Source organism: Pteronotus mesoamericanus, unplaced genomic scaffold (genome assembly GCF_021234165.1).
Source record: "Pteronotus mesoamericanus isolate MK-2021 breed Mesoamerican mustached bat unplaced genomic scaffold, CSHL_Meso_final contig_169, whole genome shotgun sequence".
Classification (NCBI taxonomy): domain Eukaryota; kingdom Metazoa; phylum Chordata; class Mammalia; order Chiroptera; family Mormoopidae; genus Pteronotus; species Pteronotus mesoamericanus.
Window position 1 is genome coordinate 28619151 of NW_026555068.1, and position 26940 is coordinate 28646090.

A 26940-nucleotide genomic window follows, 5' to 3' on the forward strand; every position below is an offset into this window, starting at 1 on the left:
ACGCTGGGCGCTGTGGCTGCCCAGCCGGCCGTTGGGAAGGGCAGATCGGGAGCACGCTTGGTCTTAGGGAACTGTGTTTTCTTTCTTTCTTTTCTTTTTTTGTAGGTCTTTTTTAAAGATTTTATTTATTTTCAGAGAACGGGGAAGGGAGGGAGAAAGAGGGAGAGAAACATCCGTGTGTGGTTGCCTCTCGCGCGCCCCCTGCCGGGGACCTGGTCTGCAACCCAGGCCTGTGCCCTGCCTGGGAATCCAACCAGCGACCCTTTGGTTCGCAGGTGGCACTCAGTCCACTGAGCCGCACCTGCCAGGGTGACATCCTGTTTTCTTAGCTGGGGATGGGCAATGGACCACCTTAGCTTTATTACTTTACTGTGTACATGAAATCTATGCACACACACACGTATTGCTTTAAAGGTGCACGTTAATCTGCTAACCTGAAGCCCAGTCCAGGGGCGGGTCGCTTCCTCCCTGAACACCAGGTTGAGCGTAGGCACCCGGGGCAGGTGCCCCAGGGGGCTGCATGTTGCCGGCACGACGCACCCAGGTCGCTTCCTCTGCACGGAGGAGCCCGCGTCTGTTCGCCCCGAGGGCCGAGGTTGCAGGCGGCGAGCCCAGCCCCTGGGCCGTTGCCTCCTGAGCCCGCCCGCCACCCTGGCTGTCAGGCCGCGTGTAGAGAGGGCGCAGGAGGAGCGACCCTCTGTGCTCGGCGCCCTGTGAGCGCACCCGAGGTTGCCCCGCGGGGAGGGGCCATTCGATCGGTCGCCGGCGGGGTCAGCCAACACCGGAAAGCAGGTGAGGTTGGCTCAAACATGCCGTCGCACGGTCCCTCCTGGCGTGTTCCCGGAGAGCCGCAGTGAGGGTTTCCACACGAAGACGAACTCAGGCCGGTTTGATGCTTAAAAAGGTGGCTAATAAAACGGAGGACACGGTCTGAGGGTTTCTCGTCCCACGGCGCCTCCAGGCGCCACTGCCAAGCGTGTGCGCACGGACCGGCACTGCGCAGGGCGCAATTGTCCCTGGTCCCCGGCAAAAAGATTGAGGAACGTTTGCTCCTTGGGGGGAAGACGCCCTTGTTGCTGAGACCATGTTAGTTTTGCTCTGTTTGTGGAATAAAAACGCCCTTTTCTTTGGCCGCGTGGGCGGAGGGGACAGCAGGCGTGAGGCGGCCGGGCCCTGCTGGGGAGAACGGAAGCAGGGCAGGGCACGGGGTCGTCATTTTCCCTCCTACCCGTTCTGCACACGCCCGGCCCTTTGCAAGCGGGCTTTTCAGAGCGGGATTGAGAGGAGGGTGGAGAGGTTTCCCGCAGCCCCCCCGCCCCACCTACACAGCCTCCCCGCCATTGCTGCCCCAGCAGATGGGACGTTTGTCACAGCTGATGAGCCGGCACTGACGCGTCAGCGTCGCCAGAGTCTGCAGGTGACATCGGGGTCGCTCTGGGTGCTGCACATTCTGTGCATTTGGACAAATGCCCGATGACGTGTGTCCATCATCACAGATCCGTCCCCCCGGGCGGATCCCCTGCCCTCCGACCCTCTGGGCCCGCATCCCCCGCGGCAGCCGGAAGCGGCCGACGCGTTGACAGTCGGCACAGGTCTGCCTTTCCCAGAACGTCACCCAGTCCCAACACTGCCAGGCGCGGGAGAGCGGAGTTCTGACCGAGAAGCAGGAAATGATCGTTAAGTGACGAATATCAGTTTGTCACTCGGCCGCGAGGGCCTCACTTGGCCTTGCCGCGGCCGCCTGAGGTTTCTGTAAAGCCGCTCCTCCTGTATGACCCGTACGCAGGGGGTGTGCGTGCCGACCGTTTAATGGAAAGGCTGAGGGTTGTGGCCCGCCCCCCACCCCGAGTCCGTCCTGCCGATGCGCAGTTTTATCGCCCGTGCCTTTCGGGGCTGAGAGTCTATTTCATCGCGGCTGCTGATGCCGCGAGGTGTTTAGAAAAGGATCCTTGAAGGGTGAGGGTCGAGGTTTCTAATTCGATTTTAACGTTAGATATATTTAAAAAACTAAAATCTCTGAACGACTGCATGAGGAATCTCAGTGCCCTGAGGAGGGAGAAGTCAGCACTTACAGTACGTGCGGCTCTTAAATACCGTGTGCCGTAGCTGTGAAGCGCTTTTTGTCACGGTCCTTTTTCCGTAGCAGTAACTGTAAGGTCACGCGCCATCCAAGGGGCGAAGCAGAGAGTGCGGCCCCTTCACGCCGTGTCCCCCGAACGCGCCCACCACCTTGCTGTCCGGGTAAAAATCTCTGTAGAGCCCAGAGCACAATGTTCTTTCTTGTGCCTCGCAAGTTTTCCCTTAAATTCATTTCTCCCATCTCACCAGATACGTGACAGAGCCCCAGGGTGCCCCACACCCCACTGCACGGAAAACTCAAAACTCAGGCAGCAATGCCCCCGACCCAACGCCTGCAGACGCTGAGGCGGGAGGCACGGTGGCGCGTGGGGCGACGTGCTCGTCCCTTGGTCCCTCGGGGGTCCCGGTGCTGCGCCCCCCGGGGCACCCGCGGAGGAAAAGCGGACGTCTGCCCGTTGTTCGGTGCCGACGCGGAGGAGAGAGCGCACGGTTCTGGCCGAAAGGGACGTGAAGGGAAAACGGGTGTCTGCGTGCGGGGCCCGCCTGACGCAGCCGCGCAGAGCGCGGCCCTCGGCAGCGGGGGGTTGGCCAGGGCTCCCGGGCCCGGGCGTCGCGAGCGTGGTGGCGTCCGGGACTCTGCTGCGAAGCCCGGCGACGGTGTCTGCACCATGGGACCTGCGCCGGGGGGGCGGGGGGGCCGCCCGTGCCGCGTGGTTGTAGGTGCGCAGGCTACCCCACACGCCCTCCACGTGCGGCCAGAGCCCCGCGCCCCGGCGTCGGGCTGTGCCCGCCCACTCTCCCCAGCGTGTTGGGAGACGCGGCCTCGCCCAGCCCGACCTCGGGCCCAGCGCTCTTTCGGACAAGGACGGCATCACGGCCGGGGCTTTTGCTAAAGTTCGGGCGACCATGCAAGGTGCTGATAATTCTGCGAGGACAGCAGCACCCTGGTCGGGACTGACCTGGTCCCCTCTGTCTGGCTTCTGTCGCAGCGTCAACCGGGCGTCACTGGTCCCCTCTGCCGGTGACACCTTGGGGGGCTCAGATCTTCCGGGGATTTGTTCTCTCTCATTTTACACACAGCTCCTTGTGGTTGGTGCACCTGAAGTCACTTAAAGTGTGACATCTGTTTTCATTAAATAACGTTAACAAAAAACTCCGAGGGGAGCGTGTGTGTGTGTGTGTGTGAGATAGAGAGAGAGAGACACAGACAGACAGACAGACAACTTCAGCCTGATGCAGTTCTTGCTGTGTTCCCTAATCAGCGGCATTTTCAACAAGACTTCGCTAGAATCTGTTTGGAGTGAGCGTCATCAAGACGCCTGAGTGCCCATGCCTTTGGGAAGATAAGCCCTTGCCGTGAGCCCGTCCGTGGACGGGCGACTCAGGACGCCAGCCCCGCGCGCCCAGCGTCCGTAAGCCTGGGCGGCCCCGTTCCGATCGCGTGACCGGTCCTTGTCTTGCCCTCGCAGCGTCTGTGGCGTCCACCTGCAACGACCCAGGCGTGCCCCAGAACGGCACCCGCTACGGCGACAGCAGGGAGCCTGGAGACACCGTCACCTTCCAGTGTGACCCTGGGTACCAGCTCCAGGGACAGGCGAAGGTCACGTGTGTGCAGCTGAACAACCGCTTCTTCTGGCAGCCGGACCCGCCCACCTGCAGAGGTACCTGCCGCGGGCGTGGGAGCCTCCTGGGGGGGGTGCCGCGGGCGTGGGAGCCTCCTGGGGGGGGTGCCGCGGGCGTGGGAGCCTCCTGGGGGGGGTGCCGCGGGCGTGGGAGCCTCCTGGGGGGGGGGTGCCGCGGGCGTGGGAGCCTCCTGCTTGGGGTGCAGCAGGCTGTTGCACGTTTAACGTCACCCTGCAAATGCACCGTCCCTTCAGCAGGCCGCTTGGGGCGTTGGTTCTTTCGTGCCCTCAGGTTCTCTCAGTCTTTCTTGACATCTTACTGCAAACCTTTACACTTCATTTTATTAGGTGAAGTAAAGGAAGTGGTCACCTTGCTCTACAGCAACTGACATTTCCCTAACACTCCCTATCCTTAACCGATCTTATAAAAATGAGCGATCAAATTACTGTAGTTTAAAATTTTCGGGGGGCTAACAATTCATAACCCTACCATTGCTATTCTCATTTTTAATGTACAGACTTGCCCATATGCAAAATCTATTCAAGAAAGAGCACTTTCTCCTTTTAGGCGGTTTTCCTATAATAGCTCTACATTTTAATAGAACTCTGAAAACTAGAAATTATACTTTTTTTGTCAAAACGAAGAGAAAAGGAGAAAGTTGTTTCTGAAATTCACTAGCATTTTTATAGTCTGACCTTATTAAAAGGATGACCGTCGGTGCTACAGACTTAATTTGAGTAACAACCCAAGATACTCTATCGCAAATAAGGTTTTAAGCCAATGCGTATTTTTATATACAATAGTAATTTTATGTAGACTGTCCCTTCATTCAATCAGATATTTCACCCTAAATACCAATGTAGAGTATTTCGTCTTAATTTTACAAAAAAACGCCACGCAACTTTACTGTCACGTGTCCTTCGCTGCACTGTCTGACGCAGGTAAGGCCTGACTAACCCGTGGGCAGAGAGCGTGGCCCCGGGACAATAGGCTCGCGGCCGGCGGGCCGGTCTGCGCGGGGAGACCCCGAGCGGGTTTGTGAGGCGACGGACCGGGACCCGCACGGGCACAGCGCGGGGGGGCTCCTGGCCCCAAGACGGGCCCTCAGCCCAGGGCTGAGACGCGCGGCGCCGGCCTGTGGCGGGGCGGCCACGGGGCCCATGGGGCGGAGCGCTGGCGGGCAGTGGGGCCACGCTGCGTCCGTCCCTCCGCCTCCCCAGAGGCGGCTGGGCCCGCTGGTCGGACGCCCGGCGCTGCGTCTTCTCTTCACACCCTTCACGGACGCAGACACGCGTCGCGTCCCATTCCCAGCTGAGTCAGCGGGAGGCCGGGCGGGTTTCTACGAGTCTCTGTGTTCAGGTGGAGCGGTCACCCCTCAAAGCAGCGGTCCTTTTAAGCCACTGTCCTGCTTGTCGAGGAGGAAAGGCACTTCTTAATCCCTGCCATGCAGGACTTGAAGCTCACGGAGAAGGACATTCCGGAGCGAGGCCACTAACCGTTAGTCTCTTTAAAATGATTTCTCAGTTGACGTTCCCTTAAACACTTCATTGTGAAACTGACCGTCTTCCCAGCCGACCTGCGGCCTCTTGTTTGTCCCCGTCTCGCGAGCTCGTTGGGCTGGTGACCAGGGAGCCTGTCCTCTGCCCGGAAAGCAGCTGCCAGGCCTGCAGTCTCCAATGCCAGGTCAAGGGCAAGCGCCGTCGCCGGCAGGCACTTGGACGTCCATTACGCTAGCAGGCAGACTGGCCTGCACGTCAGTGTCACCTCACGGGAAGGCGGCACATTTGGGAAGAAGTGGACACTATTTTTTCATTGCACTGTGGACCTTGCCCCCGGGAACGCGGCCTGTGGCCTCTGGAAGAAACGTGTCCATCGGCGCCCGAGCGGAACGTGACTTCGCACTCAACGTAAATTCTGTGCTGCTGACGGGAGACGCTTTTCTATTTTCTTTAGCCCTTTCTGCGTTTAAAACACGCACGTTCCTTGCAGAAGTTGTAGGCGCTGAAGTGAAAAGAAAGAGGAAAGCGCTGCCGCCTCTGTCCCCGGGGGCAAGCCCTGCCGACATGGACCTGCGTGAAGGAACCTCCTGATTCTGCCGTGGCGACATCATCTCTGTGCAGCTTGCTGGACGGGGTCGCGTCCTGGTTGAGGGTTTCGTAAGCGGCACTCTCTCCTCGCCGGCGTGAGGGACCGTTCTGTGACCCCGTGCCCCCTGCCACAGGGCACCGGCGCCGCGTGCGCTGGGTGGAGACCTCCGCAGTCATGCTCTGGCCGCCAAGCACCCATAATTATTGATGAGCGATGCGTGTCTGCAAACTTCTGTATCGCTAGGGCTTTAAAAACCTGTTTCTCAACTCAGGGAGGCCACGTCAATTTGCTGGAGCATCAGCCGCGTGTGAGCATTTCTTCCCCGACCAAGAAAAAAACCGTATAGAGGATACGTCTTAATTTCCTAACTTGATAGGAGCAGATAGCGATCATTCCTTGGTGTTTTCATTGGCATTTCAAATTTCTCATCGGGTTCGACTTTTACTGATCTCATGTCTTTTTTGGACATTCGACTTCGTTCTTTCCCAGTTCGCCTGCTCCGTGTTGACAGGGCACCCCCGCCCTGTTTATAAAATCTCTCTCCCCTTGTAAAATCGCTTCACCTTTCATCTCCTCGCGTGTTACTCATATTTCCACCCGCTTGTCATCCGGGAGCGCGTCTCCTCGTTTGCTTGGATCCTCTGCTGCTCTTCTCTCCGCCCAAAGGGGCCCCCCCGTGGAGGCCCCTTCGCTTGGCGATTTCAGCCGCGTCTTAGGAGGCTGGCTCTCCAGGCCAGGGGCCCTCACAGCCTTCCCCCGCTGAGCAGGGCTTCCCTGGAGGGCCCGCCCAGCTTTCAGGTTCTGAAATAACCCGCGATCCCCTGCCCCCAAGTCTGAATCTGCAAGAGTCTGCACAGCAAAGCCATACCCCGGGTTGGCAGAATGCGCTCGGTGGCCCCGTCCTGCTCCGAGCTGCGGGGGGGCTGTTTGGGGGCTGCTGGTGCTCCGTCCACGGAGTCCCCCTGCCGGGGCGGCGCGGGCTTGTTTCCCTGTCGGCGGTTTCCTGTGTCCGCAGTGCGGCCCACAGGCCTACGGGCGATCCGGTCATCTGCTCGCTCCAACGGGGCAGAGTTTAGAGCTACAGCAGCAAGTGCCCCTGGTCAGCGGTTTGAAAATCCTCCCTGAAAACGGGGAGGGACGCTACGTAAAACCTGGTCACCGTGCCGTGGGTCCGACGGTTTCACCCGCGTGACCGTCACAACCGCGCGCCGCGGGCCTGCTGCGCCCGGGGCCGTCTCCTTCCGTTCACGCGGCCCCGTGTCCGTTCCTCCCCTAAACTGTGTCCCTCTGTGGCAGCTGCGTGTGGAGGGAACCTGACCGGCCCCGCCGGTGTCATCTTGTCGCCCAACTACCCGCAACCCTACCCTCCCGGGAAAGAATGCGACTGGACCATCAAGGTGAACCCGGACTTCGTCATCGCCCTGATATTCAAAAGGTACCGTCTCGCGGGGAATGTGCCTTTTTTGCAGGAAGCCGGGGTCAGACCGAGGGTGGCTTACTGCCCAGGGGGCCTCCGATCGCACACCCAGGGGAGCCCGCTGCCGTGTCGGAGGGGCGGCTTCGGCCCGGGGAGCGGCACCCGAGCCGGCACCCTCTCCCCGGGACGCCCCGTGGGCTGTGCTCGGGCGCACGTGGCCGGCATTGCTTCTGAGTTCCGTCTCGCACACAGGGTGGTCCACACGAGGAGGTTGACGGTACAGAGTGTCCCAGCGTAGTAATAGGGACGCGACGCGGGTGTGCGTGCTGCAATTCCTCAGCGGCCTCCTGCTTCTCTGCGTGAGCGGCAGCTGTCTCATTGCCATAGCACATCTTGTTCGACACCCCACAGGCGGCGCTGCGGCCATCGAGACAGTCGCTATCGGCACTGGGATGGAGGAAGCGTCTGCAGTTCAGTGGCAGTAAAACCCGAGTTACCAGACATGTGTCTTAGAAAAGAAATTGGGGAACTCCCTCTTACTAGAGTAGATCATAAGGTTTTAAATATTACGACTAGTTCTTAAAGACACATTCTGTAGAACTTAGTACTTGATATATATCATCGTGGCATTCTTTAAAATTCCAAGGTCTTCTCCAACTTTACCGTCTGAATTTTGAGCTGCAGGAGGCGCTGTTGTAAACGAGAGGCGGCCCTTCGGGCTGCCCAGGGGTCTGATCTGCCCCCAGGCCTGGCCCGGGGTTGTGGCAGCTTCCCTTCTCTGAACCCGAGGAGATCGGGCCCGGGAAGTTGTCACCCTCTGTGAGTTGGAGCCTCGGGTAGTCACATACGCCTTCGTTGCCTGGATTTACTCAGACTGCTCTAAGGTTTCCGAGCGGTGACTGCGTTTGGCGCCGCTTGGCTGTAGGGAAAACCAGAGCGGTGCCGAGCCTGTTTGGGGATCGCGGCGGCCCTGTGGCTTCACGGCCCCAGCAGGGCCCCGATCAGAACCCGCGGGAGCAGGAGGTGGGAGGTCGGGGCAAGGCTCAGGCTCCCGGAGGAGAGGGAGTCTGGCCGGGAGGCCCAGGGGTCCAAAGCGCAGCTCCTTCCGGAATGAACGAAGTCGTGCCTGCAGACGTTTTCAGCCTCACTGTGGGCACTCACGTCTCGGAAGGAGGCTGAACTGGGAATCTCCACGTTTTCATCCCACGCTCAGGTCTTAGGAATCGGAAAAGCCACCTGCGTGGGACCACACCACGGGCAGTGTGTGTGTGGCTGCCCCGGGTCCCCGCGTCGCGCTCCCTCCGCCTGCCCTCCGTCCTGTGAGGGAGACGCCCGTTCCCATTCACTGCTAGTTGTTGTTCTCGGTCTTTTACTCCGCCCACTTGGCCCAGTAAACGTTATCCGAGGGAGGAGCACACAGGAGAGTCGGGGCGCACAGGGTTCAGCTGGGCCTGGCTTCAGGCAGCACGGGGGGTCTTGGGATGCATCCCTGGGAGTAAGGGGACCCCCGATTTGGAGGCCTCCAGGGAGCGAACACAGCCTGGCATAAGGTGGGTGTCAGGGAGCGGGGCCGGGGGCCCGAGTGCCGGGTGCCCATGGTCCCCGCATGTCGCTTCCTTCAGAACAGCAGGGGCAGGTTCGGGGAGCCTTTCACCCACGTCTTACCACTTGCATTTCCAGACGAGCTGCCTGTGAGCCTAGCAAAGCCTGATCCTCCCTCCTGTCCCCAGCGGGGGAGGGAGGCGGGGGCTGCACACGGGGCCTGATTCGGTCGGGGACAGGGAGGCCACCGCAAGGCACCGCACACGCCTCTGTCAGGTGTGTCTGTGCTGCTCCCAGTGCGCCCTGGGACGTCCGAACCCGCTCAGCCGTTCGCCTGAGAGCGGGTGCTGGTAAAGCCCCGGGCTCCCCCAGCCTCGCACTGCACGTGGCAGGGACCCGGGCGGCCATACCCACCCTGAGAACTTGGGCTCCGATGTCGGGCTCTCCGGGGACCCCCACGATGTTAGTATTCGAGGGGGGAGAGAGGCCGAGTGAGAGACGGAGAGAACGGGGAAGAGAACCCGAGACCACCCAGGGACGGCGACGCGCTCGCCCGCCCTCTGTCCGTCGTAGAGACGGCTGACGTTGGCCGCTGTTTCTGAGCCAGTCCAGCCAATTATGTTTTCAAAGTAAAAACAATCCGGAAGAACTTCCTTTAAAACTTTAGGAAAAGTCTTCACGCAGAAACCAAGTGCCCGCGGTGACTCAGCCTCCTGAATCCAGAGAAGGGACGTCCCACCCACGCCGCTCGACTCCTTTCCTTACGGGGGTCGTTAAAATCGACCCTGTTTTGAATATGATGGTCATGTAAAATAGGAAGACCACGTGCGATAATTGAGATCTGTTACAGTTACCACTATGTTGACTTTTTCATTGTATTTAATTTTTGGATTGTTGTCATTTTTAAAAGCTACACAAAAGCGAGCAGGCCCACCGCGGGCCGGAGGGCGGGGCACGCGTGCCCGGCGCCTGACCGCTCTGTCTTTGCAGCTTCAACATGGAGCCCAGCTACGACTTCCTGCACGTCTACGAAGGCGCGGACTCCAACAGCCCGCTGATCGGCAGCTTCCAGGGTGCCCAGGCCCCCGACCGCATCGAGAGCAGCGGCAACAGCCTCTTCCTGGCCTTCCGGAGCGACGCCTCCGTGGGCCTGTCTGGCTTCGCCATCGAATTTAAAGGTACGCAACCTGCTCCCGCGTGGAGGTGGGCTTGTCGCCTCGGGGCGCCTGCGTTGTAAGCGCTGCTTTATGCCGTCGTGCCCGCCTGCGTGCGCCCCGAAATGCTGACGACCCCCGTCTGTTGGGGGGGCGTCCGACCCCTCCCCTGGGGACAGGGTTCCAGCCCCGTGTCCCCCTTCGCTGAGAGAGCACCAGTGAAGACAGAGCGTCCAGCATTCGCAGCCACGGGTAAACAGCCTGACCCGTGCAGCAGCGTCTTGCGTTCGAGGACGACCTCGAGTGCGTGCTGACAGCTTCTAGCGTGTTTCTCCGGGACAGCCAGGGTTGGGGACATCTACCAGCTTCGATTGTCCTCAGCACTTTTCTGGCGGCGCGCCCCGGGCATCGGGGGTGAGGTCTCCAGCCAGGGCCCAGCTGGCTCCTCCTCGGGCACCAGGCCATTTGGGACCCAGAGACCCTGTCACGCACTTCCAGAGACGCCAGACAGACACACACCCACAAATACACCCTGACTATGCGTTTTGCTGTCGGGCCCATGGGAACAACTGTCTCCTTTTCAAATCCGTCTCCCATGTGAACAAAGAAAAGGCAGGTTACGTTCCAAAGAGGGAAGGACGGGGACTTAACCACGCACCACCTCGCTGTGCTGAGCGCTTCACTAGAAACAGCAAAAGTATGCATTTTTATTTAAACTCTTGAGTTACTAGTTTAAAATAAATGTTGCATCTCTTAACTTTTCAATGGACTTGTACCTATTTATATGGTTTTAGGTAGACAGTTAATCAATTCACTCACAAACAGCAAACGCTACGAGCTTGCTGACCTTTGTCAAAAGGCACGCTAGGAAATGGAGGCTCCGCCACAAGCAGAGGGGTCCGCGCTTTCTGAGGGGTCCGCTGGCGTCGGCGAGCGAGCAGCAAACCGGGCGCTCGTCGGAGGCTGACACAGCTCAGCGCCCGCGCGAGCCCGAGCCCCCGACCAGCGTCTCCCCACAGCAGCGCCTGTTCTGCAAAGAGGGAGAAAAAGAAGGGGTGCGCTTCCTGCGCACGAGGGGACACGCTGCGACCTCTGCCGGCCAGGCCACCCGCGTGCCCGGGGCCCCCGGGGGCGAAGGAGTGTGCGTCCCCAGCCCTGCTCGTGGGCGGAAGGAGCTGCCCTGCTGTCTGGGTTCTCTCGTGACCAGGCGGCCGTCCACACGGGGGCTGCCGCGCCCCGCGGCCTACGAGGTGCCCAGGGGCATCCGCGACAGAGCAAACCCCACGGAAGACGAGGAGAGACGCCCGTGATGACGACTCGTATCCGGCAGGGCCAGGCCCCTGCGGGGTTGGGGCAGCATCGGGACCCGCCTCCATCGCAGCGCGGAGCAGGCGGAGCGGCGGGCGGCCCTGCCGAGCGCGGGCCTGGGGACCCGCCGGAGTCACCCCGCGGGGCCCCCGTGCGGATCCCCGGACGTGTCGCGGAGCAGCGGGGACGTGGACGCCAGCCAGACTCGCCGCGTTGCGACGTCATCTCATGAGCAGAGGTGACAGGCTAGGAGAAAGACGTACCCGTGGTTAACGACCGAGTGTCGTGAACCTACAGCCGGGAAAACGGCCCCGCAGGGTCGGGCGCGGTTCGGTTCCGGGCGTTTGAAACACTTGCCATCAGAAACCTCACTCAGCACCGTGAAGCAGCAGACGGTGTGGGTGGGATGTGACCCAACAGAAAATCAGACTCAAGAGCGATCACTCGTGCACACGAAGTGGCCGCGAGGCTGACGAGGGGACAGCCACGGATGCCGGCATCTGCCGAGGACTCTCCACTGTGTCAGGGGAGAACCGGGACACAGAGCCCACAGAGGAGTGTCAGTCATCGTATGCGAACGTATCGCCAGACGGGCAGAGGATATAAATGGTATTACCTATTGATTGATAGAATTTATAACATTACATGATACACAGATACATTACTATCATAAATATATAAATGTCTGTGTATTTGCATGTATCTATCATACTCTGGTTAAAATGGAACATATAAAAGATGCATGATGTGATGTTCCTACGTATTGCATTTTAACCAAAGGACGTCAGTGAACAGCAATAGAAAGTCCTAGCCGGGGAGCCAGCACCTGCCAAGGAGACTCTGGCCGGCTGGTGCTGACACACAGCCCGTCACGCATATGACGGGAACTAAGGGCAAAGGCAGGAAACAGGCCTGGTTTTCCTCCCGCGGGCCCTCCCGAGTCTGGGCCGTTCCCTTCCTCTCTGCGTTGTCCGATCCTCGGAGGGGGGTCCGGGGTAAGGTCCTCCCAGCTCCTTCCTTCCTGCCGCCGTCCGGGGCGGCCTCCCTCCCAGCAAACGTGGCCAGCATTGACCACCGTGAAAAATAAAATCCAGTCTCCCACGTCGACTTCCCAGACACACTTGGACGTGCGAGGAGCACCAGGCCCCCCCGCCGACGAAGGCGAGCGCGTGCGTAGGCTTTCTGCAGGAGCGACCGTCCCAAAGGAAAAGAGCGGAAGCTCATTCAGCTCCTCCAGTTACTCTCAAGCCTGGGTCAGTATCGCTGACCCCACACCCACACACGCACGCGCACACGTGCTTGCTGATAGTCGTCTATTCACTTTAAGCCAAAACGTGAAGAGGAACATTTCAGATAACTCTTGTATTGATCCTGCAAAGATGGTGAAATACACCTCCATGTCCTTCTGATGTTCAAGGAACGTTGATGAAATGGAGGACTTTGAGAAACAAAAATGAAATGCAATTCAAATGACGAAATTACATGTAACGTAAAGACACAGACGTGTTTCATGCGTTGATGACTGGGGAGATCTGTTGAAATAGGACATTTAACATACTAAGGCTGCGAAAAGGGAACTAGACGTAGCTACATAGCAACGTGACTTGGAGAGAAAAATAAAGACGATGTTGTATTTATATTTGGGAAAAGACAGGTTTTTGGCGACTGTCTTACCGAGCAGACCCGCAGGTGGACAGGTCTCTGCAGTACGTATTTTCCTGAAAGTTACGGAATTTTCCTGGAGCTCAGACTCTCAGGTGTGAAGGGCACGACCCCGCGCAGCCCATGCAGAGCAGAGAGAAGGTTGGAACAGAACATGAACGGTCACCCATGTCGCTGAGCAGCTGCCACACCTGGGACCAGTGGGTCAGGGATTCGCACATCCAGGTGCAGGGCTCAGCGCGTGTGGGTCAGTGAACGCACTTCCTGCTGAGGCCGATGTTCACTTGGCCTTGGTTGTGGGGGGCGGGGGCGTGGAGCCCGAGCCTCCTCCCTTGTTACGTCCCCGGTCCGTCTGCTGGGACTCGCCTCAGGAAGCCAGACGCCCCGGTCTCCTCGCAGGCGAGCTGCGCTTCCACGTGACTGCGATTTCAGTACGAAAGTCACAAAGTGAACTTTGGTTTCTCCAAAATCAATGTGTTTGGTTCAGCATGAAAACCTATTGTCAAAAAAAGGATAGATGTATAAAAATATACCAAGAATGAAAGTAATTGGATAGCAATTCTGTAGGAGAATGTATTTTGAAAAATTAGAAGTATACTTTTATTAAGAGTTTTTCCTATTTTTCTATGACATTTAATTGTTAGTTTGATAATTAGTAATGACAATTATTTCTAGCATATGTAATTCTTAGCTTGATCATGAATGAACAACCTGGTCATCAGCCAGTTGATAAATATTATCTGAGTATTTCTCATATGCCGGGCCCTATTCTAAGCACTAAAAAATAAAAACTAAGCAACCAGACAACGGAACAGACCTAAGATGCCCAGCCCCATGAAGCTCACTTTCATTCTTTCCGCAGAGAAACCTCGGGAGGCCTGTTTTGACCCTGGAAATATAATGAACGGGACCCGAATTGGGACGGATTTCAAACTCGGCTCCACCGTGACCTACCAGTGTGACGCTGGCTACACCATCGGGGACCCCTCGTCCATCACGTGCGTGATCGGCGCCGACGGGAAGCCGGCCTGGGACCGGGCGCTGCCGTCCTGCAGCGGTGCGTGCGCCGCCTCTCCCCTGTGCGTCCCCCGCGTGGGACCCCGAGCTCGTTTGCGGACGGCGCCCCCGCGGCCCCGCCCCCTCCCGTCGGTGGCTGGGGTCGGGCACGGAGCGGGGCGCCTGGGGGGCGTCCCTGCACGTTCCATTAGCCAGGGCCTCGGCCGCCCCCCATGGCCCGCCCCTCCCTGCCGCGCTGTGTGCCCCGCACCTGGCGCACAGTGGGGGCACCGGGGAGCTGCCCCAGGTGCGAGCACGCGCTCACTGTCGCTGTTGCTCCCTTCCTCGGTCCGTGTATACGCATTAAACATACACACGTCATACGTGCACACATGCAACAGCAACAGTGAGGTGGTGTTTCCCCCCACGGATCAGTAGTTTCTAATTCATGATATAGGTGTTAAATTAATGAAATAACCTACAGAAAGGTAAGATCCGCCCTTGGGAACAGACCCGTGTCACCTGCGGCGATGGAAGTTAGGTCGCAGCGGCCCCGCGGGAGGCGCGGGGCCCCGCGGGGCAGAGCGTACGTTTCTGGGTCATTGGCCACAAGCCAGGTGGCTGCTTCCTGGGCGTCTCCCCAGACAAATCTCCTCCAGCCGGGACATAGGACACGTACCCCGCTGCCCACTGAGAAGACAGTGAGCCCCACAGTCGGGCAGAGACGCCGGCTCAGGGTGAACTCCAGGACAGGCGTCGTTGGAGGTGTTAGCTCACAGGTGGATGCCGTTTTCCCGGGGGGAGCCCAGGGGGTCGCAAACCAAAACGCAGAAGCCGGCTGCCCCCGCGGGTCCTGTTCCTTCTGTCTTGGTTTGCTCAGTGGCCAAGGCCCGTGGGCTGGCGCCGGCCCTGGCTTCCCACGCAGAGCAAGGAGCCCGGACGTGCGTGTTTCTGGAGGAAGCTAGTAAATCGGGGAACGGGGAGAGCACGTTTCGGTGAGAAGGCTGCAGCCTGCTGAGCCGTCTGGTCCTCTGCGCTGCACCCTCTGGTAGTGAGACTGCAGCCGCCCCCGAGCGAGGGCCGTGGAGCGAGCGCAGAGCGGGGGGGCCCCGCCCGCGGGGCGGCGTTCCAGCGGTTTTTCGCTGGCGTCAGAACTGGCGGAGAGGCCTCGGTCAGCTGCGCGTGACCCCCTTCTGCCGAGGGTCGGAGAACGTCGGGGGATTCGCTGGGTCGACTTCAGAGTCGCAGCGGTCGACGCGCGTGTTGGGCCTGTGCCTGTCCTCGCCACGCACCTGGCCCTCTGCAGCGCTCTGCAGAGGACGGGGACCCGCACACGCCCGCCGGGGCACACCACGGGGGGCGCTGACGCCCGCCTGACACACCCCGCGGGCGTCAGCGAAGCAGCCCCGACGAGTGCGGGTGTGAAAGACGCCCAGAAAACCCACGCGTACGTTAAGTCACCTCTTACAGTGATCGTACCTAAAGTGCAAAAGCCCTTTAGTCAGGCCCCAGGGGTCCCGTAGGCGGGGAAGGGCCTGAGCAACGTCACTCATCTCAAATTATTTAAAAGTGACCTGAACTCCTCTTGGTCTATTACTGTTATTTCCTACAGTTGAAATTCTGAAAATCACATTGTATGTTTGTAAATTACTCTTTACACATATGCACACAATACACACAATACACATCAAGGGGAATATACAAGTATTATATGTTTTAACCTATATTAAACTCATGCATATCCTGTGTAAACATATCTACGCAAAGGCTCACATACAGCTCTAAACCGTAAACCGATGAGGGAATGGTGCGCATCGGTTGGCTCTGCACAGCGTGGCTCTTTCCCTGTTCACATCGCGGTCGTGGAGGCCGGTTTCTGAGCCGGTGCTGCTGTTGCTCTGGTGGAAATGCCGAACAACTGCCAATTCCAGCTGCCGTCTTAGGTGCTTTAGGGGATTAAAAAAACATGCAAATTTTAATCCTTCTTTTCTGGATTTGTTAACTGAAAACAAAGACACACACACACACGCACACACACGCACACACACGCACACACACATCTCTGTGTATCATAAACGCCCCACCATCGCATCTGCCCCAATCTCCCAGGTTTTCGCTCCCTTCACTTTAAACCGAACTTTTACAGGGACCCCGGAAACTTTAGTAATTATACATGTTGCTCTGGAACCGAATCTATGAGAATAAGCGTTTAAACAATGACAGAAAAACTATAAAGAAAACTTTGTTCTCTTCCGCCCGCCCTAACGTCAAAGCAGTAGGAAACAGGTAACCTGTGTGTCTCTGAAGTTATGCGATGCCTGACACCGTCCACGTGCGCCTGTGAGACTCCCAGGTGACGCAGTCACTTCCTCCTGGAACCTGTTGGTCCTGGTGGTGGTGTCCGCGTTAGAGCGGTTTCTGGGGTGATGGCCGCTCGCCTGAGAAAGGCCTTCCACCGAGATGCCCCCCGCCGGCCGCAGTGCCTGCCTTCCGTCCCGTCCTGGTGGGCGCCTGCGTCTCTTTTCCTTTCGCTGGGGGCAGCAGAGCGAATCAGCCTCCTGGCGTTACCGTTCTGCTGGCGTCAGGGGGACCCGGCCCGCGGCCCCCCCGCCGCCCCCGGCCCGGCCGCCCGCCGTGCAGGCGCCTAACCCCGGTCGCTCCCCTTGCAGCCCCGTGCGGAGGCCAGTACGCCGGGTCCGAGGGGGTGGTGCTGTCGCCCAGCTACCCCCAGAACTACACCGCCGGCCAGGTGTGCCTCTACTCCATCACGGTGCCCGAGGAGTTCGGTAAGGATCCCCGCCTCCGTTCCGCCCTGTCACCTCTCGCCCAGGCCCTGACGTACTAAACCAGCGGAGATGAGCCGCACAGAGGTGGGCTCCCCGGGCCGCCCCCCCCCCGCCCGCGCCCAGCTCCACCCTCGTCCCGCGGTGGCCGCGACCGCCCCTCTGCTCCCAGGACCCCGGCCCAGGGCGACCCGAGAGACGAGGGCTGGCTTTCTCCTTCCTTTGGCCAGAAGGCACTTTTTCGGCCAGTTGTTGGCGGGGCTCAGGGAGGGCCGGCCGCAGGGCTGTGTGGGTCGGGGGCGCCGTCAGGAGGCCCTGCCGCCCGTCGCCCGGCCGGGGGCACACCCGCGAGTGACCGGAGACGGAAGAGCAGGCCGCATCCTGTCGGGCCCCTTCCACCCCGGCTCCCGGAGGACCCCGCACCTTGGCCTCCGGTCTGAGGCCGGAGCCCGTGTCCCTGCAGGGCTGCGTTTGGAGAAGGGGCTGGCCCGGCGGCCCCTCCCTCGTGGGCTCGCGCTGGGCGCTGGCGTCGCCGCCCGCCTGGCCGAGCCGGAGGGCGTCCCGTGGGCTGCGTCCTTCCCTCGGGCCCACCGGGCAGTGGGCGTTACAGTCGTACCGATTGGCTCTTTTCTTCAATAGGAAACAAAAATCCGGCGGCGTTGGCTTTTTTCTTCCCCCTCCGATTAGCCGTCACCCCTCAGAGAAACAAAGCAGATGAAAGTTCTAAAGTCAGAATCCATTTGGGGGAAAACATTTTCAAAAATACAATTCTCTGACAAGAACGTCAATTGTAGGGCAAGAAACTTTCTCAAGGGAGAAATCAAACAATTTCTGTGAACTTCTGTTGTTTATTATTTATATTCTAACATTTTACCTTATTACAAAATTTTATTGAGTAGTCACAGCACAATTATGACTTTTCAGCAGGAAAAATGCACTCCCCCATCCCAAATATTGATCAAATTTTCCAATTTGAAATGCTCAGTGACATAAATGTATAGGACGTTTTTGATGAAAACCTGTACTGTCTTAACTTTTATTTTTTTCCCTTTTTCCTTATTGTCTCCTGGGGGATGAATCAGTTCAACAATTGTGATGAGTATCAAGATGAATAAAATTCGGTCCCCGCCCTGGAGATGCCACCGAGCACTATGAGATGGGGTGGCGGTCACTGGGTAGGAAGGGACGTGTCACTGTGACTCACACCGGCTCCAGGTGGAAGTAGCAGCTAGGCCAGGTCTTCGGGTGCCATAAACGTCTCCCCCTTCCATCCCAAAGCCTCACCACGGTGCCCTTTTTAAAACCAAGATCGGCCCATGCAAACCGCTTGGCGAGCATCGCTCACTGCCTCCTTCGCCCGCACAGCGGACCCCGGGGTTCCAGTCCGGCCCAAGAAGACGAGATGGGCAAGGAAGGAACCGCGCAAGCGAAGACCTTGCAGAAACCGCAGCGGTTTCTCCCTCCTCACCATGGTTGCTCTTCGAGCGCTTCATCCACTGGGAACATCGTCCTTGTTCCTGTGCAGCCTCTAATCTTTATGTGTCTAGGCGCACAGACCCTATTACAGATGCACGGAGTATGAGCATGCAGCAGGGCACAGGCCGCGCGGGCGGCTGAACGCCCACACGCTCGCTCACGCGCAGGAGCTGCAGGGTTGGGCCGCCGCCTCGGGCCGCCGCTCCCTCCCTCTGTGCCCCGAGTCCCGACAGGCACGGTGGGCACACACACCCACCGCCTCCGCACGTGTGGCCGAACGCCGACGCCTGAGCAAGGCTGAGGGGTGGGTGCTGTCCCTGAGCCGGCGCTACACTGGGCCTTCGTAAATCCCGCGGAGGCCCTGCCTGGTACTGAGCCGAACACAAACATTCAATAAGAGGGCAGCGGGGAGACCCATGGCGGCAGTTCCCTCGGCCGAGGCCTGTTCTTGGGACTCCACGGGCCTGGAAGGTGAACTGAAAGTCAAGTGCAGTCACAGGAAACAGTTTCTACCTGTGTGGCTGAGCCCTGCGCATGCCCCGCAAGGAATTCACAGGGACTGGGCAGGAAAATGCTCGGGCGTAAGAATTCCACACCCCTCCCCACACGAGCATGCGTCCGAAGCAGCCGGCGCCCTGCCCCTGAGCTGGCTGCTCGGGCCCTCAGAGGAGTGGGGCGGCGTCCGGGGGCAGAAGGAAAGGAAATTCACTCATGTCCACACTGCACGGAAACCGGTAACCCCATTCCATTCCTTAAGAACCGAAAGGTGAAGGAATAGAATAAAATAGTTTTAGCGACGGAGAAGTTTTAGAGAGCCGAAAAAATAAGTTAGTTGTTCGGACAGGAGTTGTAGGAGCGGGACCCGCTGGAGGGACGAGTCAACGTGTGCCTCACGCAGCGTCTCCGCTGCTCTTTGTCTAAGCGCGTTGTGCCCGCTTCCTTCCACAGTGGTTTTCGGGCAGTTTGCCTATTTCCAGACGGCGCTGAACGATGTGGTGGAATTGTTCGACGGGACCCACGCGCAGGCCAGGCTCCTCAGCGCGCTGTCCGGCTCGCACTCCGGTAAACGCTCCCGGAGAATCTCGCTTTCACGGTGTTTGTGTGGCTAGAGGGAGCCTTCTGAACGAGTCGTGTGTGTGGAGAAATTTAATAATCTTCAAATGGGCTTGTTTAGTAAAATCTTATCTTCCATATAAAATGTCAAAGGCACTTTTATCCCGTATATGAAACTGCTTGCTTCTATCTTTGCACTGAGATTATGAAAAATACAATCCCCACCTCAGCACAAGTGGAAAGTGTCAAGAGGAATAACAAGTGTGTGCATTTCACGTTCTATTCTGAGTTGTATCTTCTTCCCAGAGTGAAACAGGATTAACATTGGTCTCAACCACTTGAACCCTGTACATACATGTAGACCCCCTACGCCCACCCGTGTAAATGGCACACGTGTTTATGTGCACGTGCCTCCATATATGTCTGCATGTGAGCATATTGGGGATTCAGGAAACACAGAGCGTTGTTTCACAGCTGAGTTTTACTCCACGTTTCCCCTTCCCGTGGCGTTTTCAAGCCGCTCCCCGTGAAGCATCATGAACCGCTCAGGTCGTCGCTGCCCGGCCCGAGCCGCAGTCCCGCGGGCAATGGGCGATCACGCGCTCGCCCGGCCCTCGTGGCCCCACCCCCGGCTGCGGCCGCCCCGTGGCGCCCGGCCCGTCCCCAGAGCGCAGGGAAGCTCCGTGCGCATCGCAGGCCGCGGCCCCCGAGCTCGAGGTCCAGCGGCCCCAGTTTTCACTGTCATTGACCAGAGGCCTTGGGCCCCGTGTCCTGATCATCTCTGCCACGTCCAGAGACACGACGTCCGGGCGGCTCAGAGGACACGCCTTTAAAACGTGGACCCGCGTTGAAAGCTCTGCCTCTGCGCGGCCGCGCCGCCCCCACGCCCCTCGGGCCGGCAGCGACCACGCGTGCGTAGCCCCCTGCACTGTAATCAGAAGGTGAAAATGTGCTTCAGGGGGCTGTTCCTAAATCCTTTAATTTTCTAAATTGACTTTGGGTTTAGAGGCGTTTTGTTAATTTTAAGTAAAATTTTAGCACATGATTGATACAGTTGATGCTGCATCGTGATTCACCCAGTTCTTCTGCTTCCCACCTTGTCAGCTCATAGACCTATTACCGCAATTTTTTTCCCAAAAGAAAGCAGAAATGAGGTCATGGTTAAAACAATAGTATAATAGAATGCACATGCAAGAGCAGAGCTTTAAAGTCTTTCTAGAAGCCATGTGCTTGGGTCCTAAAGTGAGGTTCTGTAAGAATTCAAAAACTGCATGTCGAATTCCAAGTCAGCGATTGTTTTCCAAAACGCCCTCTTCCCCTGGCGGCGCTGTGTGTCCTGGGGGACCGTCCCTGTAAACCTCCGGTTTTCTCCACAGGTGAGACACTGCCTTTGGCGACGTCAAATCAGGTGCTGCTCCGGTTCAGCGCCAGCAGCGGCGCGACCGCCCGCGGCTTCCACTTCGTGTACCAAGGTAATGGCGCAGCCCCGCTGGGCCCCCACCCACGCCCACCCCCACCCCCCGCGTGCCCCGCCAGCTCTGAGAGGGTCCGCCTGCGTTTCTGGGTCCCTAAGAAACTGAGGGTGTTCCTTGGCTGATAGTGTAATTGTTTGATCGAAACGTTAAAAGTTTTAGTTTGACACAAATCTGCGCTACAAAGACAGAACATCGCCTCATTTATCTGACACGTGCAGGAAGCAGACACCAGTTCAATTATTTTTACATCATACTTCACATTTTTCAAAATAACTTAAAATATATTACAGTTTAATTAAGAAAAGTATTTCATAAACATTCAGATTTTAGTAACTCGAAGTAATACACATAAAATAAAGTTATACATTTCCAAATCACGTTGCAAGAATTAATCAAAAAGACAATTTAACAAAACCAAGTAAAATATCCGTGCACCTATTCCTCTATAAATACCTATTTTATTTTGTGTTCTATCATCTTTTGGAATTCCAACCCCTTCTATTTATTTTTGAATGTGGAGCTTATGCCGCACGTCTGCGACATCTCGAAGTTCCTGAGAGACGAGGCCTTTTCCTATTTACCGTCCGCTGGGACTTTGCGCGCTCGACCACGGACGCGGGGCAGTGGCGTGTCCCGGGCTCACGCGCCCCCTTCCAGAGGCGCAGGCAGGTCCCTGGCTCCGACATGTGGGACAGCACAGGCAGGCCCTGGGCGAGGCCGTCCGCGCCCCTGGTGAGCTGTACCTTCCCAATCCAGGCGGTGTGTCACGTCCCTCAGCCGCAGCTTCAGTGGAGGCCGGGACGTCACACTGCTCTGCAGTGTCTCCCTCCGACGTGGGGTAGAGCCGGGGCCTGGCAGCGGCTCTGCCTCTCCAACAGGCGCACTCTGGGACGCCCGCGTGGCGGCACCGTGCTGCTCAGGAGGCTGTGGACAGTGACGGCCTGTCCTACCATTGGTATTTCTAGTGACCTCACACCGTGCGCCCGCGCCCTCCCGTCTTTCACTGGGAAACCTGCCGGCGGCCGGGGATCTGGACGGGGAGTGAGCGGGTCTGCGGGGTCCGGTCGGAAGGCACCGCCTCCTGCCCGGCTCACGCAGCAGCTGCTGGAGGAGGACAAATCGAAACCAGTGGCGTTGTTCTACGCGATGCCTTTGGACAAGACACGAACAACGAGACCCGTCTTTAGAAAGCGGGCTTGACTGGAGAGCAGCCAGTTCCTGAGTTTCTTAAAATAAGTTCAGTGTTGCCTTTTGCAAAATCAGATGTACGAACCAAAGTAAGTTGGGGAGACATGAAGAAACTGGACCACTTGGCTTAAGTTTTCATCCTGGGAAATCTCAGACTTCAAGGTCCTGATGTCATCAGCCTTGGTAACAGGCGTCCTTTGAGTTTGTTTGGTTTTTATTTTAAATAAGGTTTAGAAAATCAGTCGGATCATGATACACCGTATCTGAGGCAAATGACCCAAAGTCTATCTTATTGTCAAATGGTACACTTCAAAGTCATCATCTTACATATTCTTTTTTTTCTTTAACGTAACGTATAACATCAACATGGTTAAACCCCAGAAACAGAAATAAAAGATTCGGATTTGCGGACGACTACACTTCCCTTGCGCTGAGGAACACGCAGCGGCTCTGTAGCATCCTCAATAGTCCGCGAAGTTCCTCCGCAGCCCTTCCCGCACTCTGGCCCTGTGCTGAGCCGATGTGCGAGTGCTGGCTCCGTGTCAGAGCCCAGCCCTGCAGGGGGAAGAGCTGGGACCGTGGGCACGGGGACCAATGGCCTGGGAGCACCTGGGGACCTTGTCAGCGCTCGTGAAGAGTTAGCGCGAGCCTTGCTGTCTGAAGGCGAGCAGTTTATGGGAGCCTGAAGTTATTTGAACCTCATTGTATGAAAACAGCCTGAACATGCCTTCCCCTTCCACTACGGCTTCATCCTTTCCCGTTACTAAAGCTTAAAGCCGCTCAGACGCTTGAGTTCTGTGGCCACAGGACGCCGCCCCGACTCTGGTAGCAGATGGGGCTGTTGCCAGGAGCCAGCAGAGATGCCAGGAAAACCAAGGGCGTCAGGAAGCCTGCAGGGGGCGCCGTTGCGGCCATCGTTTATTGTGACAATATCATCGTCAGTCTGCTCTTAGAGCAACGTCCAGCTCCGACGTCTCAGTAATTCTTCAAATGTAGCTACTAGACAGGAGACAAGTCTATCAGTTTTTGCCTTCCGATAGAAAATATTTCGATACCGAATTGAAAGGTAGTGTAATCAAAATCGTCTTCTGACTTCTTCAAGTAAAACTGCATCCTTGCCAGACACTCCCGCGAGGCGCCTGCCCCGGGGGAGGCCGGTTTACGCGCGAGGCCAGCGCGTTCCGAGGCGCAGCATGGCGACGGGGTCATCGCTGGGGCGTGGGAGCCCGTGAGCGCGTCCTGCCATGGGCGGGGAGTGCGTGTGACTGACGACAGGCACGGCGTCAGAGGGGCAAACGCAGACCGGTTTCCACGGCCGAGAGCGAAGGCCGAGTGCGCGGGTCCCGCGCGGCTCGCCTGCCGCGTCCGGGCCCGGAGCCCGTTCTCCGGGGCCGTCCCCTGGCCACCGGGCCTTTCCCGCAACCCCGCACCCCACCCCCCTCACCCTTTTGGTGAACAGAAGGCCCTCTGACAGCTGGCGCGCTCCGCCCTGCAGCCCAGGCATGCGGCCCAAGCCCCACGGACCCGGGACACGCGTGGGTCTCCCTCACGGCTGTGTCCCTGGGGGCCGCGCAGGTGGAGAAGCCAGGGGTCTCGGCAGAGAGTGCCCGGGGGCCGGTGGGGGCCGGCGGGGGCGCTGTGCTTGCTGACGGGGCAGCACAGGCCGCTTCGGACGGGGCCGCCGGGCGCTGTGCGCGGGGCGTCGCAGCCCGTGTCCGGGGGGTCGAGGAACCGAGCGCGGACTCAGCTGTCATCAGGGAATCGCCCACGTTAACGCGGAGAGTGTGGCGTGGGTCTCCCCTGCTGTTTGCCCAGAGTCCTGACAGCGCTGTGGTCAGTCACGGATGCATGGCCCGCTTGGCCGCCGCCTGCGGCCAGCAGGACGGTGGCCCAGCTCTGAGGCCCCAGGGCCACAGGCGGCGGGGGGCAGAGCCGCCCCCGCCGGCCTCACCTCTCCAGGCTGAGAGACCCTCACCAGCTGGATGTTATTAAACTTGCCTTTTTGTTGCTTAGTCTGTTTTTGCCATTTCCAAACATACCGTTGCGACGTTAGACATGTTTCTAAAAGTGTGCACCTTCTCACTAAGTGTCGGATGGCCACCTACGCAAGCAGGCTGCCTTCCTTGCCCCCAACATTGCCCTCGCATCCCTGCCTCCCATGCGCCCCGTGGGGAGTGGCCGGGCCGAGAGGCAGCCCCCGGGGCCGGAGACGGACGTTTGGGTGGTTCTGTCGCTCGGCTGTTGTGAATAAATCATGGTGCAATGAGCATGCTCCTTGGACATTTCTGTTATTTTGGATAAATAACCGGAATGGGGTTCCTGGGTTGTACGGTAGTTCTCTTTTTCAGTTTTGTTGTTATTTTGCAATGACCATGTTGTACGTATCCCTTGATTGAGAGCAGCTTCTCTCCCGAGACACTAAGGTCCTTGAGGATGTACGAGCTCAAGTTCTTAGTGATCTCAGTACCACTGGGTGCTCCATAAGTTAACTTTAGCTGCCTGAAGGTCACTGGCTCCTCCCGGGCACTGCTCCCCCGCCCCCCACGTGTCCCTGTCTGAAACGAGGTGGGAGGCGGCCCCTCTCCCAGGCAGGAGTGGGCGGTGATATTAACTCTGTAGCCACTTAAACCCGGCGCAGACGCCCCTTGAGCCTCTGCCGATGAGGACACCCGTGGTGGCCTGGTGTGCTTTGCCTCCAGCTGTTCCCCGGACCAGCGACACCCAGTGCGGCTCTGTCCCCGAGCCCAGATACGGAAGGAGAATCGGCTCCGAGTTTTCAGCGGGTTCGATTGTCCGGTTCGAGTGCAGCCCGGGCTACCTGCTGCAGGGGTCCGCGGCCGTGCGCTGTCGAGCAGTGCCCAACGCGCTCGCGCAGTGGAACGACACCATCCCGAGCTGCGTAGGTAAGCGGCACCCGCGGGCGGCCCCAGGTGCGCGAGGCTGACGCTCCCACCACGGCGTTAGGGAGCCGTCTGTCCGCGCTCCCATCCAGGCTCCACAAACCGATCCTGCTGCAGGCCTGTGCAAAGAGCAGTCTATTTTATTGGAAATACTTGAGTACCAGTAAACCCTAAAACCGGTTGTTTCCTGAAACCACGAATCCAGTCAACAAGCAGGGAACATTTTCTTCCCATCCTTACCGAGTGGGCCCCCGCGCCCCCGCCCGGAGCATGCAGCGTAATTTCATGTGGGGGAAATCATTCTACCAGTGATGGGTGCAATGCCCGCCTCGTGTGTGTGCTGACGAGGTTTCGAAGTGTAAGAGGTTCCCGCAGGCAGCGTGGCAGTGACGTTGCACGTCGCTGTGTACCTGCCGCCCCTGCGTGAGGACCTCCAGCGCGGCCGGGGTCGGCCCCTGAAATCGCTTGTACCTTTCAAGCGTCTCTTCCCCTCTCTGCATTTGCTCCCAAGTCACACTAAAATCGTCTGGAGTCACATACAGGTCTACACTTGGAAAAGAACATTCCGCGAAGCTCCCGACACGTGGCGGATGAATTCGCCTAACCAGAATTCTCCGCAGAGATGCCCTTGTTTGGCACGGCGCCTCCTTGGGGACCATGCAGGAGTTCTTTATAAAGACACAAGGTCTCAGCTGAGCAGCACCGCAGACGACCCTCACTAGTGTTGCTAATTTAAAAGGGAACAGGCTGCCGTTGACCTTAGCTAAGAACCCACCTTCCCAAGCAGCGCAGCCGCTGTGCCGTTCCCCGTAAGATCTGCTCGCAGGGTGGAGGAGCGCCTGGCCCCAGGGGCAGGGGGCTCCTCACGGCAATTCATTCTCCTTGGGCGCGGTTCTGTCTTCCAGTCCCCTGCAGCGGCAACTTCACCCAGCGGAGAGGCACCATCCTATCCCCTGGGTACCCGGAGCCGTATGGCAACAGCCTGAACTGCGTCTGGAGAATCACAGTGACCGAGGGCTCAGGAATCCAGGTGGGTCCTTCCCGCCGGGTCCGCAGCGGGCGGGGCTCTCGCTCGCTCTCCCCCCTTTTTCGAGTCGGTGGTTTTAATTAACTACATACCCCATACCCGGTTTCTTTTTTCTTACTATTTCTGCACAGTGTCTCTAATCCCATTTCAGTATTAGAAATTAAAGTAATAGATCTTTAGGATACAGTCGAACCAAAGAGCCCTTTGTGGAAACTCCTGGGTGTTCGGGTTTGCGTTCTCACTCCCCACATTGAACGCCACGAAGGCCTCCTCCGTGGAGCCCTGGCTCCTTTAAGCCGCAGAGAAACGGTAACTGTGTCTCGTTGCGGGCAGATCCAGGTCATCAGCTTCGCCACCGAGCAGAACTGGGACTCGCTGGAGATTTACGACGGCGGGGATGCGACCGCGCCGAGGCTGGGCAGCTTCTCAGGTGAGACGCGCCGTCCTGAGCCCGTGGTTGAGCACCAACAGAGCCAATGGCCTCGAGACCCCCAGTGAGGCGTCCGTCCACCGCTCGCTGTGGGCGCAGCAGGTCCCCTGGGTTGGCGAGACAGGGGGGCCCCGTCCTCGGTGAGGGGGGCCGCCCTCCCTGGACCCTGCCGCTGGGAAGTGACATAAAAGTATGTTGTTGAGGATCTGACGGGGACGAGGGGCAGGGTGGTGGCCGGTGCGGTGGGCGGGCTGGGGACACAGCCGGGAGCCGGCACACGGGGAGTCTGCGGAGGGCGGCCTGCCGCAGGAGCCTGCCGCCCGGCAGGGGGGTGAGGGAAGGCGGGCGGGGCGGCCAGGGTGCACCTGGCTGCGTGCACGTGAGCTAGAGACGGGCGCGCGAGCTCCTCATTTCCCTCCCGACAGCCACAGAGAAAATAAACGCGTAGGTGTGTGTGGCTACGGGTGTGTGTGCTTGCACGTGACAGATTTTCTGCCTCTGTCCTTGGAGGAGCGTAAACAGCACCACCCCACCAGCAGTGGAGCCCTCAGCACCCAGTTCTGGGTTCCTAAGCCCCGCTCCCAACGCCGGGCCCCCTGAGTGGAGCGGGAGCCCCCTGGAGACGTGCCAGCCCCTAGGCTCCGGCGGGAAGACCCGCAGGGACGCGCTGTGTGGTTGGTGCGGGAGCCGTGCCCGCAGAGGGAGCTCCGCGAGCGGAACAGCCCGACGGACCCGGGGG

General features: G+C 58.6%; 1 protein-coding gene across 1 annotated transcript in view; it reads left to right on the forward strand.

Moving 5' to 3' along the window:
• The window catches only part of CSMD1 (CUB and Sushi multiple domains 1), a 720682-nt gene that overhangs the window by 602705 nt on the left and 91037 nt on the right, over positions 1-26940 (forward strand). The window contains exons 27-36 of the mRNA XM_054565852.1: positions 3549-3740; positions 7087-7225; positions 9740-9927; positions 13736-13930; positions 16539-16655; positions 19077-19190; positions 20558-20653; positions 24544-24747; positions 25650-25774; positions 26105-26201. Coding sequence (XP_054421827.1) covers positions 3549-3740; positions 7087-7225; positions 9740-9927; positions 13736-13930; positions 16539-16655; positions 19077-19190; positions 20558-20653; positions 24544-24747; positions 25650-25774; positions 26105-26201 — 1467 coding nt within the window. The remainder of the gene's footprint in view (positions 1-3548; positions 3741-7086; positions 7226-9739; positions 9928-13735; positions 13931-16538; positions 16656-19076; positions 19191-20557; positions 20654-24543; positions 24748-25649; positions 25775-26104; positions 26202-26940) is intronic.